The sequence below is a fragment of the Taudactylus pleione genome, unplaced genomic scaffold, assembly GCF_031769625.1.
Source record: "Taudactylus pleione unplaced genomic scaffold, aTauple2 ptg000930l, whole genome shotgun sequence".
Lineage (NCBI taxonomy): Eukaryota > Metazoa > Chordata > Amphibia > Anura > Myobatrachidae > Taudactylus > Taudactylus pleione.
The window spans coordinates 939487-953620 of record NW_028285331.1 but is presented as its reverse complement, the minus strand read 5'-3'; the positions used below and the strand labels follow the sequence as shown (position 1 = coordinate 953620).

At 48.7% G+C, this 14134-nt stretch overlaps 1 protein-coding gene across 1 annotated transcript in view; it reads left to right on the top strand.

Moving 5' to 3' along the window:
• RAB11FIP5 (RAB11 family interacting protein 5) overlaps positions 1 to 8535 on the top strand; it is a 71238-nt gene extending 62703 nt beyond the window's left edge. Inside the window, exons 6-7 of the mRNA XM_088459740.1 lie at positions 2862 to 3021; positions 7243 to 8535. Coding sequence (XP_088315866.1) covers positions 2862 to 3021; positions 7243 to 7446 — 364 coding nt within the window. The 3' untranslated portion in view covers positions 7447 to 8535. The remainder of the gene's footprint in view (positions 1 to 2861; positions 3022 to 7242) is intronic.
• Positions 8536 to 14134: the final 5599 nt, after the last annotated feature.

The window sequence follows — 14134 nt, the reverse complement described above, 5'->3', positions numbered from 1 at the left end:
TAAAATAGGAATGACCAAGTATAAATGTAAATAAATAGTACATTTTTATTTTATTTATTCACTTTCACTGTTCAGATGCCTGAGAAAGTGACTGGACGCCACAACGTGAGTCAGGTCTTTACCCTTTTTTTTATGCTTTATTTTTAGGTATGTCCATTATTATGTCCTATTTTATCATGTGACAAGGTTTTTATATCTTATTTTAAGTTATTTTAGTAAGTTTTTTTTAGCAATTATTGACGGCACTAGAGAATAACGTTTATCCAGGACAGTAGTTGTATGTTTTGGGTTTTATTTTAATGCCATTAATAAATAAATAAATAAAAAAGGTGCTATTTATTGGCTTTTATACTTGGTGATTCTCTTTTGGTCATGCTAGTGTACTTGATGTTACAGCTCACTGTGTGAGTAAAAGGCCGATCATTATATTGGTTGAATCTGAGACCATTATCGGGACCCTCCCAGAACACTGTATAGCGCTAGGGGAGTACAGGTGGGTACACACCTGATAGGATATTTCTGTAGATGATGGTCGTTCATACACCCTGAACGTCCATCATGTATCAGGCAGCCACCGGTCCCGCTGGCAGGGACTTCTTGCGGCTGCCGCTGTGTGTGTGTGTGTGTGTACGGGCGGTCTGCAGACATATCTGTCCATCGGCTGTGCAGCACAGCCAGTGCGATTATGTCTGTGAACGACGCAGTTCAGACATATCGTCTGTACACACCGGCCCACAGCTAGCAGATGTATTGGCGGGTCAATTGATCAGACAGTATATCGGCCAGCGTGTACCCGACATAAGGGACAGTCTAGTCAGTCACAGACACCTTTTATCAGTTATAACCAAGATTGTTGCTGTCCCCTCCTCCAGGGCCGGAGAACCCTCCTTCCTTTTTCCTGCCATTCAACAATATGGCCTCTCCAGGAGGGACACTGGCCCGCCTGCCGGGGAACAGGTCACCCATGTTCTGTATGTGTCTGGTGTAAGCCTGCTATAGAGTCTGACATTAGGGTCATTGCTGGTTCTCCTGCCATACAGAACATATCAACGCCGCGTGCTTTGTTGTAAGGTGGCTCAGGGTTACAGTGTTGTAGGTCATTGATCTAAATGCAGAATATTGATTGTAATTAATGGGATACTCCGTCACCTCACTCCATGTCGGTGGACTTGTGTCTCCCCGCTATGCCGACGCAGATCTGCTGCATCTCTTTTAGATGCCAATTCAGACATCCAATTAATGCTGCCACTGATTAATCGTAATAATGAGGATTTCATGTCACGCCGGATGGTAAATTGGGGATGAAGAAGAATAAAGTGTGAGGGGAATTCTGTGTTACTGCCTGTGACACTCGCAGGAGATCAGAGAACAGGCACGGAGTACCTCGGTACGTGCCCACCCCTCGCGCTCTAAAGGAGTGATCATATAGGATGCGAAACCTAACGTATTGCTCGTTGGGCTTACCGTGACGGCACTAGTAACAGCCAGCTCTGTCAGTCTACCAGTCTGCAGTGTGTACAGCAGATGTGTTACCTAGGAGACTGCAGGGATACTTACATGGAAAGTGAAAGAAACTTGGACGTTGCTCAGGCTCATATGTGAGCCTCGAAAAAGTGTATTTCTTCTTTATGTGCACAAGTCGCCTATTTGTCCACCAAGCTCCTTTTTTATGGTGAGCGCCTACTTGGGTGTTTACCGAGCCTCCTGCAGAAATGCATGCTGGGAAGACGGAAACGTCTTAATTTCCAGCTTATTACCATTATGACAGCCCTCTTATTCGTTACAACGTTTTTACGGATATCCTGCTCCGTTTCGCCTCGTGCCGGAATCATTGGAGCGCGGTGGACGTCGTGTCTTTTATGTGTAGTGTTTTTGTGTATGAAGTGCACCTCAGATTGCCGTTATCCATGGATGTGCAACTGGAGAGTCAGAAGTGTGGACAGCAGTAGCCTCGGTGTCCTCCAGGACTGAGAATGCGGGTAGCCCCCTTTTGTATGGTGATAAAGCCTGGGGTCCCTCCCCCACCTCTTTTTGTCATTTCATTAATCTTGGTTTGCTTGTCACATTGTACTAATTGCTCTTTGCAATTAACGCCCCCTCCCCCCACCTCCCCTCCAGCGCCCGGTGGACAGAGCTGCCCGCTAAACCCCTGTCGGCCCTGTCATGTCGGCCATGAGCTATAATTGATGCAAGGTTCTTGCTTGGGCTGATTCCTGATGGCAACTTGCGTTTCACATTTTTGGTATTTCAAACTCGTGATTTGATTTTTGGATCTATTTAGCCCCGTATTGCACCTGCTTTATCCATGTACAGAACGTTTTTTAGGTCACGTAGGGATCTCCTGCAGCTGCCTATAACCTGATCTTCGTGCTTCGGCCTAAAAGTCATAGATAACCGGCTGAGCGGCTTCTCCTGGGAGCAGAATATAATGCGGGATTTGCAGGAAATAGACGTCACTGCCCCGGTACTGGGGCACGTTCTTCTGACTATGGGCTTCGCCAGGAAAACGTGCGCGTCCTGCGCTCTGTCTGCAACGTGTGTGTGAGCTTGTGTTTATCGAACGCTAATGGTTTTAAAAAGGTTGTAGATGACTAGCATGCTGTGACTTGTAGTTCCACACTGACTGGATAGTCATAGGTTGCATATTTGTACTCCTAGCTGCAGTGTGTGAACAGATGATAGACTGGCCGTGCTGATGGTGTCAGGATGACTGATTAATACTGGATTCACTTTACGTTAAGAGTGATCGGGCTCCGTAGAGTCGTACGTGTGTGTGTGTGCGCGCCCTCGTGACATCAATCTCTCTTATAAAAATGTTTTAGATTTTATTAAGCTTGTTTTTCTCTCCTGTCCCTTTTCAGCCCCCACCCGGTGAAACCAATAAGTGCGGATCCTGTCCACGAAAAGAAGACGCAGCGGCCGGCGCTCTCCTCCGCGCTGAACAGCGGTCTGGAGATGTTAAAGTCGGTGACCGGCGGACAGCATTCTGCTGCCAAGAAACAGGATCTGGAGCGGCTGAAGGTGCGTACCGCCAGTCATTATTCAGCTTTCCTCTATATTGCGGGGAACAGGTCAGGATGATCCGCGTTGTCCAAGGGCCACTGACCTCAGAGATCCTTTTCAGGGTTATTGAAACTGGGTTTAGTTTAAAACCACTCAAAGAAACGTTGACCCAGGCAGGGTACAGCGAGCACAAGTACTGCGCTGTCTGGCGTCTCTGGCCCTACGCGGTCTTATGACAGCCTCGAGCACACTATGGCCCGGATTCAATTTGAGGCGATAAGCCGTTTTTGGTGGAAACTTTTCACCGATGACGTCATTTTCGCCTGTTTTGATTCTACTCCGTATTCAATTTGGAAGACTTTTCGCCTAGGTAGAAAGTCAGTGCATTGTAATAGGCGGAAAAGTTTCGCCTATGAATCGCAGGCGGAAAAAAGTGCAGAATTGGGGTTTTGGGGTGCAACGTTGTGGGACCCCCCGGTGCAGCCTTCAGACAGTCCCCCAAAGGTCAACTGTGTCAACATTAAAAAAAAAAAAAGACTTAAGAACACCCAAGAAAATCACTTTGAAATTGGGGGGAGAAAAAAAAAAGTTGGGACAAAGTTAAAAACTAGTGAACTTGACTCTGGGGGGTCCCCAAGTATGTCCCAGGTGTTTTTTTCCATTGCAGGTGATTGCGGAAGGTGGATTTTTCCCGTTTTTATTTCAATTTAACGTTAGCAACTTTTAAATATGCTGACCCCCATTTTCAAGTACCCCAAATTTGCTGGAATAACTTATTTTCTGCAAAAAAAGCCTCCTAAATACTATTCTGCACCACGTATAGAAAAGCGCTATTTAGCAGCTATTGAGCTTGTTTAAAAACACCAAATACCTTCAGCAAGCCAAATCGGGGGGTACCATAGGGAACCCCCATGTCAGAGCATATTTTGGGGGGTGTCAGTCTGATTTCCCCAAATCTGACAGTACTTTCCGCTTGTTTAAGTTTCGCCAGGTCCTATTTTCGCGTACTTTGAAATTGAATACGGGGGTAAAGCCGACACGCGCGTGATACTTTTTCGCCTACAAAACACACGATGTAGGCAAAGTCTGGGAGGCGGAAAAGTATCGCGGCTCGGCTCAAATTGAATATGGGCCTATATCGTTTCCTGGCTCCTATTCCCTGAGGCTCATTTACTAACCTTGCACTGAACCACAGCAGCCAATCAGGATGCCTAGTGTGAGTTGGAGAATATAACAAAGTGTCTGATAGGCTTGTTTATTGCAAAATTGAATGAAGCTACTATAAATGATATCTACCAGCTCCCCCGCTGGGTCATGCACTGCCAGCCAAGTCTCTCTCTCCCCCTCCCCCTCCCCCCTCCCCCTCTCCCTCCCCCTCCCCCTCCCCCTCCCCCTCCCCCTCCCCCTCCCCCTCCCCCTCCCCCTCCCCCTCCCCCTCCCCTCTCCCCCTCTCCCCCTCTCCCCCTCTCCCCCTCTCCCCTCTCCCCCTCTCCCCCTCTCCCCCTCTCCCCCTCTCCCCTCTCCCCCTCTCCCCCTCTCCCCCTCTCCCCCTCTCCCCCTCTCCCTCTCTCCCTCTCTCCCTCTTCCCCCCCCCCCCCCTTTATCTATTAGGTATCAAAACATTGTTTATATTTAAACAACTTTGAAGTTCTACCTCCGAGTAATACAATGATGGTAAAACCAAACCATTTTGTGCCATTTTTCACGATGACTCAGGAAGTAGGGGGCGCACCCGACAGCCGGCTTCCCGACTGCTTTATCCCGGCGAGGGTTAAATGACCGGCGTCTATATCTAGACGCCGGTCATTTTACTGACGCCGGGAGACTGGCGCCCGGCATCCCGATCGAAGTGATGCCTGGCGCCGCTAAGGACAGCCGCGGGGGGGAGGGTTAGGTTTAGGGCTTCCGGGGGGGACTTAGGGTTAGGCACCCCCCTGGGAGGCTAGGGAGAGGGAGGGTTAGGGTTAGGCACCCATGTTGGAACAGCCACTGTCGGGATTTGAATGCAAGTTCGGCGGTAATTCATACCAATCCTTCCAGATTGCCTCTGACCAATACGATATATCAGTGCTTCTCAAACTCTGTCCTCAGGACCCCACACAGTTCACGTTTTCCAGGTCACCCAGCAGGTGCACAGGTGTACTCATAACTCACTGACACATTTTATAGGATCCACATATGGAGCTAATTATTTCACTTGTGATCCTGTTTGGAGACCTGGAAAACATGCACTGTTTGGGCTCCTGAGGACCGAGTTTGAGAACCTGTGCGTTATAGAATTCTGCTGAACAATGTGCTCCAACATGCTTATTCTACATCTGATGTTATCCGGGGCGAATGCTTACAGGGGAATGTATTCTCTGTGTGTGTGTGTGTGTGTGTGTGTGTGTGTTTTTAGCGTAATCTCTTCTAAATCTACCTCTCTGTGTTTCTAGGAGCTCATACATACGGTGGCAGATCTCTGTGCACCATAAATGATCTCTCTGGTGTTCTGGTGTCTCCCAGGTGACCTTTCAATGTGTTGCCGCGTCAGGGTTCCCCTACAGTCTCCCTGGAGTAACCGCTGTAATGATAAATTTAATTATCTCTTCCCCCAGAGGAGGGAGAGGGAGAAATAAGTGCACAGCTGCTCCGTGATGTCACACTGGTTACATCAGCAGATCCCATGGTGCGTGACACTTTTAATGAGCCCTGGCTCGCTCTGCGCCACTTGGGGATCTTCGTAAAGGAGGTAAAAGTTACACGGAAGCCTGGTGTCAGGGTAGGACCTGTACGTGGTGCCCGGGCAGGGGAAGAACGGTGATGGGGGACGCTGTAGTCTGGTAGCTCAGTGTGGACGGAGTTCCAAATACACTGTTGATGTGCACTTCACATGGCGGATTCGTTATCGTGACGCGGTAATACAGCTCATCCGCACCAGGCACAACCTGCTGCTGCTTGGAAAATAAAATGTTAATATTTATTTATTTAAGGGAACATCTAGTAAATTTGGCCTGGCCTGAAATAATGCAGCAGATTGTGGAGGGATTTCATCTACTGTTTGGTACATTGGAGGCTTCTGGGAGATCTGGCCCATAAAAACATTGTTTAGGTCACACCGTGCCCCCCATAACCTATACCTCAGCCCTGGTCTCGTGTTGTGGTGCACAGTTTGGATACCGCATTGGCGACTGGCAGGTAGCTCCTGCCTGTGTGCCTTTCATTATCCAATTATACATTGTGAAGGGGCCCGTACGTCTGCGACTCATTGCCGCAAATTCCCCGTTCTATAGGCCGCTGGCTCGAGGGATCACTGAAATTCAGCATGTTTGATTTCTGCGACTTGTCGAACCTGACCAAAAAGTGGTCTCGATCGGCAAGTCTGTGATTATTAACATGCATTTATTCCCTGATCCCGATGGTCGCGATGGTCTTGACCATCGCGACCATCATCCTGGCCGCTCGCAAAGCTGTGGGTGGTCACCCACAGCTATGTGAGTGGCCAGGAGGCCGCAACTAAAAAAAACAGCGCCTGTCCTGATTCAGAGCGAGCGCTCGCTTTTTGCGAGCGCCTCTGAATCCGGCCCATAGTCTCTTTAAGTAGCTTTTTTTTAAAGCAAGTGTCTCATTTTCTTTGCTATATTACAAATCATTACCTTGTTTTCAATCTTCTCTGGAGGGCAAACAAATATGGCTGCCAAGGACGTCATGGCTGTCCGCATTCTATGTGATGGTGGAGGCTGGAGATGGAGGGGGGAGGATGTCACACAGTAAACAGAGCAGACACAATGCTTGAAACTATGAGAACTAAAGTGACTGGCACATTAGAAGTATTGTTGCTTCCAGTAAACTCTGTGGGTTTCATATTTGGGAACACGCACGTCTTATACGTAGACTAAAGCTGGGAACACACCTGGCCGAAATGTCTAGCGACCGTCTGATCCACCAACTGAGCGTCCGATTGGTAAACTGACATCGCAACTGTGCGAGCATTTAAATTTGCCCGCCCAGTTGAGATGTCCGTGTCGGCGGGTCCCTGCAGCCAGTGCGCGGGCGATCAGCCGGGTCACCCCTACACAAGTCGTTCGTTGGCTGATTGAACTATATATCGCATAGGGTGTACCCAGCATTAGTCTATCACCAGATTATATTTGCTGAGAGAGAGCTGTGGTGTTAAAGGGGATTGTGGGAAATGTAGTTCAGAACAGTCTTTTTGTTTTAGTTACCACTGCCCATTGTCTCTCTTTGTTCCCTCTCCAGGACCTGTGCCCTCCAGACCTGGCGGCCAAATACTACCACCTCACTCACGACGAGCTGATACACATGGTGCTGCAGCGCGAAGCCGAGCTGGGCAAGAAGGAAGGCCACGTGCGGGAGCTGGAGAATTACATTGATAAGTTACTGGTACGCATTATGGAACAAGCTCCGGCACTGCTCCAAGCACCACTGGAGACCAAGAAGTAGAGACTCCGACCCCCAGATGCCAGCCTGAGGAGACCTAAAGCACCAGGAAGGTCCTGTCGGGTGTCTGCTGGGACCATCTCTGGCCGTTTCCCTTTTTGATTCGTGGTTCCAATACATTGTTTATAGACCACATCAAAGTCTTCTGCTGCTGTACTGGATGGTGTAAAGGGGGGAGGATCAAACCTCTAAGAGAGGACCCTACATCAGTCTTCCTCCTGAGGCCTTCAGCACACAAGTCCAGGGAAGTCCTACCAGTCGTGGTCCCCCCGTTGCTCCGTTACACTGCTGTAATAAAAACACCCTTTCTAGTTACGGAGAGGTTACAGCTGGTATTTGTACATAGAACTTAATCATTTCAGTATTTTGTTACTTTGCTTACTTGCCATGAGTTGGAACACCAGGGCTCACAGTACCGTTCCCAAGTAAAGAAACTGGGTATAGTTGGCCGGATTCTGTCCAGAGAGGATGAAGAATCGGGTATCGTGTATCGGTGGTTGGTAACAGTCCGCAAGTTTCCAATATTACATTTGCACTGTTTGAAGCGTAGTTGAAGACTAGTTCCCCACGGACGTCATCGCTCCCCCTGTATGGCTGGGTGCTTGGCTACGTAACAGCCCTGGAAGGGGTGCTTGTTCCATCGCTATTACTGTAGATCCTAAATGGCCGCAACTTGGTAGGCGTAGTTCACGGCGGTAGATTCGGCTCTTGACTGGATGAAGTGTGACCCTTGCGCTGTAGAGAGGGGAGGAATAAAGAAACTGTAAATGGCGTGCATTGCGGTTCAACGCGTCCCGCCTCTTGTATGTATGAATGTACACTGATAAAGCTCTAGGATAGGTTGATAGAGCCACCTGGATAAGCTTATCGCCTCCTTTCACCTATCCCGTGACAGCAGCTGGAACCCCCGAAATTAGTCTCTATAGTGGAAGCCGCCATCGTCCGATTCATTATTCAAGCTTATCGCATCACGATTTCTAAGCGGCTGATAGGCTGCGTTCTCATGAATATTTGTAAATCAAATTGTGGCCTCTACTGTGTAAAGGTGATGGGGTTTAAGGGATTGCCTCAATGGCTGTAAGATATTTTTATTTGGGGGGGGGGGGGGGGGGGGGGGGGGGGCTCCTTTCTTTACCTGTGTACGAAGTTTTCTGGAGCCATCGCTGTCACCTATGTGATTTAGGGGTCTATGTACTAAGCAGTGTTAGGAGACAGAGTGAAAAGTGATAAGGTGCCAGCCAATCAGCTCCCACCTGTCATTTTTCAAACACAGCCTGTGAGATGACAGGTGGGAGCTGATTGGCTGGTACCTTATCACTTCTCACTCTGTCTCCTAACACTGCTTAGTACATAGACCCCTTAACCTGCTACTGCTATCTCTCTCTATAGAGAAGCCGGGGTTTGGAGCTTACCATAAGGTGTTTGTGAATCCTGGATGTGTCACGGACTCTGCTTGGGCTGACATCTCCACTTATATAAATGCAGAACACTCGCTTTTAATAGAATTAATACCGGCCTATATTGCGATTTGCACGGGCGCGTATCCCCGGATGTGCTTTGTATAGAGGTGATCACACGGGCTTCTGGTCTCTGTATATAGTGCCTGTATGTATAATTCTACAGAATGCCTATGTCCACCTGCCCAGACCTCCTATGGTGAATGTCTTTAAACTGAGTTTTCGTTACCGTATCTAATGGCAGAGATGTATATAGGGGATGTATTTTATATTTCTCAGTGGCTTCCTACGCACTGACGCAGGGGTCACTAAATTCTGAATTTGCTGTCGTCCTGGTTCTTAGGTTTAATGTTGCTGTTAAAAGTCTGTATCGCACTTGCACGTTGCTCTATTGGATGTATATACTCCAGTATGTCCAATGTTTACATGTGTGAGGGACGGGTGACACTTTGGGTGCAGTATCAGATCCACATGGAAGCCCAGTAAGGAGCATTCAGTGACCCCTCTACGAATGTGCAAAGTTCTGATTGGTTAGATAAAAGTGAGCAGCACGGTTCAGTCCTCCTGGGGTCGTCGCCGTAACGCCATATACTACCCACTGCTCAGGTTTCTCTGCCAGACTATACAACGACGTCTTCCAGTCCATTTATAAACGAGCCAGATCCTTGTGTATTTGAAACCACCAGTGTCTTTCCTACAACGTGTGTCGTCAGCAATAGATAATCATTCAGGGCAAGACCTCATGAGAGGAACAGATATATAAATATTACGGTCATTATAGTGGAAGGAACGGGTTCTGTTCTTGGACAACGTCTTGGGAACGCTGTGAAACCATTTCGGGTTGTGGCTCATTACTTGGGGGCCCCCGGTGAGTGTGGGATGGAAAATGACACATTATGGACCTTTTTTTTGGGGGGGGGGGGGATTCGCTGCAATGACTTCAGTTGCTTGAAACAAGTTCTGATGCTAGAAAATGCTTCTGGGTAAAGAATTGGTGTCCGGGCAGGTTATAGTTTCCCCGTCGTGCTGAGGAGGGGTACCCATCCATAGAAGTACCTTGTGTTCTGAATGTCACTAGTTCCTAATGAATTAATTGATTGCATCCTCATGAGTTTTAAAATGGCAGCCACCACTCCGGCAAGAGCAACAAGCGCAGATTAAGTGACCTTGGCATTTCCCAAACCCCCACAGATGACCGGCGCAGTGACTGTTAAAACGCTTCGCCACCGGTAAACGAGCGCTGTTGCAGCCACCTTTTGTGCGGTGACCATTGCAGGTCCTCCTAATAAGGAATGCTTGGCGCAGTGTCCGTAATATAGGTGTAGCGCAGTTTACGGGGTGTTATTTTTACTGAGCTGCAGAAGGCGTGCAACAGTGTTAACTCTCTGACAGACGCTTGGGGTGTCGTAACCTTGCGAAATGATCTATTACAAGTGACATTTGTCTGTATAAAGTCTTGAGAGCTGTACATCCACTTAGTTATTGAAATCATACTTCATACTTCTATGCCTCTCAGCCATGTCTTTATGCAATCAGTTCTTTTATTATGTGTCCCCGTGACCAGCTATATGAGACAGGTGTACAACTGCGCTGCGACGTATTGCAATTATAAAACCACAATCCAATGCTGCCTGCAGTGCAGGGGAACCCGAGAGCCAGAACAATGGATTGTGCTGAAGTTGCAGGATGACCTAGACCTTAGTTACCTGGAGGTGCTGAGTAGACTGTTATAAGTAAATGGCAAATTAAGCTTCTTGCTGCTGCTGTAAATAGGGTCTCCGTAGGCCCTCAGCAGGTGCATATTGTCGCAGATGGGCTCCTGGTGGGGGGGGGGAGGGGGGTCATTGAGGAAAGCTTGGAAACCCCGAGGCCTGGTACTACGCTACTACACACGCAAGCCTCCACCTACCGCAGTTATCAGCTCCTCGCTATTACCTGCGGTTTGGGTTTCAATTCGGGGCTACAAGTCGCTTGTTGCATTAATTAAAGTATTCTCTTAAGTCCAGGTATGTGTATTGCTCCACCAAATATCTCTTATCGATGTTTTATAAGTGTGGTTATGTTTATTAAGAATGTTCATGAAATATTGTTTTTAAGCACTTTAAGATATAATAAAGTCAATGAAACATCTTAAACGTTGGGTTTTTCTTCACGGTTACTAAATAAAACCTCATTATTTCCCCCGGAGGGAGACCTGTGTATGAGAATATTCTTATAGGACACTTTCCACCATCTGTGATGGAGTTTTTACTTGTAATCCTAGTGACGTTTCTCAGGCCTGGTTCGCGAGAGCTGACAATCTAGGGCAGTGGTTCCCAAACTTTTTGGATTCATGGCGCCCTAGTGCGTCAGCATTGTTTTCAGCGCACCCCTAAGCCAAAAGACTGTTATTGAGAAATGTAGTGAAGAAGTGAAGTAAATTGTGCTCATCTGTCATCCTGAGGTTCATTTATGTGGTGGGTGACAGGTTGGCGCTTCTGTTTGTGCTCATATTTACATTACATTGACCATAAAGAATTTGATTTTTTGCTGGACCACCAACCTGAGGCACCCCTGCAAGTGTTCCAAGGCACCCTAGAGTGCCGCGGTGCACAGTCTGGGAACTACTGGTCTAGGGGATGGGCAGACGCATGGACTGATTGGCAAAAGGACAGATCTGTGCATGCATCCGAGACGCAATGCGCGTATATAGATGTCCTGATGATTACCGCGGGGGAAAGCAGATTGGACTTGCCTGTAGTTCCATGCATTTCCAATAGCTGTTCCTGGGGGGAGAGGGGGCAGCGGGTGTGTCGGGGACACAGTTCATCTTACACCTGCAGCCAAATTCACTGTACATTCTCTGCTGCGGCATGACCAAAAATGTGCGGTAGCGCTGCTGGCGTATCCATACGCCTCTGAATTAGGCTCATAGAGTGGAATCTCAGATAATGGAGGCAGCCTGCTCGATCTGGCCATGCAAATTCCCCATCTTAGTACATTTATCTGATAATAACCAAAGCTGATTGGCCGTAGGAGCAGGAAGCGGTCCGGCCACTATAGCAGAACATCGGAATACAATGCGTACTGATTGGTGGGTGATAATATCCCTCAGCGCTCAGGCCGTGTTGTGGCACCATAAATGGTGTGTGGTCACCTCGCCACACTGACTACCGCCATCGAGCAAAGGAAAGCGCGTGGAATGAGTCCAGCTCTCCCTCCTAGAGCAGGGGTTCCCAAACTCCAATCCTCAAGGCCACCCTATAGCTAGGTACACACTGTGCAATTATTGGGCCCATTACCAGTAATTGGGTGACCGGCCTTTTCTCTCGTGTGGACATGAGAGTTGGGCATTTCGCAAAGAATGGCCACAAACTCTCTCCGATTATCGAATCGGTCATACGTGACAGGAGGTGTCGGCCAAAAAGGTCCCGATTATCGTGCAGTGTGTGGGGCAATCGTGATATTCGGACCATATTTCCTATGGTTTTTTTTATGTTTACCTCATCATCCTTGTAGGCGGACATTATCGATCCATGAGCCAAAAAATTGCCAGATTTCTCATTTAAATTGTGTAGTGTGTGCGCTGCCGATACTGCGACCACCCACTGTCAGAAAAAAAAAATAGTGCAGATTGTCGGTTTGGCCAAAAAAAAAAATCAGTGTGTAACTAGTGTAACAGGCCAGGTTTTCAGGATATCCTTCCTTAAGCACAGGTGACTTAATTAGTACTTCAGTCAGTTTGATTACACTGTGCACAACCTGGACTGTTAAGGTGCCTTGAGGAATGAGTTTGGGAAACTCTGGGTCTCATTCAGACCCGCTCGCAAGCGGGTCGATGTTTCCCAAATGCGGATGCGCACGACGGAGGCTCCTCCGTCGTGCGCATGCGCGAGACCCGAATAACGACGGGGTAGCCGTCGTTATGGGTCTCGCACCAAAGGGGGCGTGCTGTCAATGGTGATTGACAGCACGCCCCCTTTGGTGGGCGTGGCTGCCCAGACGGAGGCGTTCCTATGGGAACGCCTACCGTCTGGGTCCGGCCCCACTGACATCACTAGTGATGTCAGTGGGAGTGATTTTGGCTCTGATAGAGCCAAAATCACTCCAGGGCTTGCGGTCACCGAGACCCTACCACAAGGGTCTCGTCGCAAGCCAGATGGTCGCGATGGTCTTGACCATCACGACGATCATCATGGACGTTCGCATAAGCTGTGGGTGGTAACCCACAGCTATGCGAGCGTCCACGAGACCGCCTCGCAACAAAAAAAAACACGCCCTGATTCAGAGCGGGTGCTTGCTCAGAGCGTCCGACTCTGAATCAGGCCCTCTGCTCCAAGAGGATACCACAACGGGATGTAGTCAGGATACCGGCCGCCAGAATCCCGACGCTGAAAGCCCGGCAAAGGACTAAAGAGATGTCTAAATACCGACGCCTATCATTAGCCCCATGCCGAAATCCTGACACCCGGCACACCGAACTTAGGTAAGCCGGGCGTCGGGAGCTGTTAGCCGCGGAGCGGGTGGGGTAGGCAGGTTTAGACACCCCCGGGAGGGCAGGGTTAGGCACCCCCCAGGAGGTTTAAGCTAGGGGAAGGGGGTGTTAGGCACCTCCCTAGGAGGGTTAGGTTTAGGGTGCGGGGAGGGAGACTTAGGGTTAGGCACCACTCCCAGAGTCTTAGGGTTAGGCACCTCCAAGGGAGGGTGAGGGGAGGGTTAACTATACTTACCAGCCGGGCTCAGGGTTTTCTGCTGTCTGGCTTCCTAGTGTCGGGATTTGAACCGGCGGTTTTTAAGCAGTCTGTATTTCATACCCAACCCACCACAAAGGGTTCCTGGGCTAACCAGTCTATCGGCAAGTCTCTCGGAACCATATACCAAAAAATCCCAGGCCGGAGGCGAGCAAAAGTGGCTGTAATGACATGTGGCACAAAAACCTGCTACTCGGCCACGGAGCTGACTGTCCATCTGCACATCAACCTTTTTTGTTTGTTTGTTTCACCGGGGAAAATGCTGTAACATATATAATCGCAATCTGATTCCAAGAATGATATTGTAGTACAGGATAATACTGCGTGTCAGGGTTTTCAGCCCAACAGTTGCCATAATTATCCCAGCTTTAGCTTCCTTATGGATTGTAGTCTTGTGGAAAGCAGCGGAGGGCTGGTAACATAGACAATGTTGGTAGTGGGGGCACAGTCAGTAGCGCACATTCTTTGCACAAGCAGTGCATTGTGGGAAGGACGGAATACATG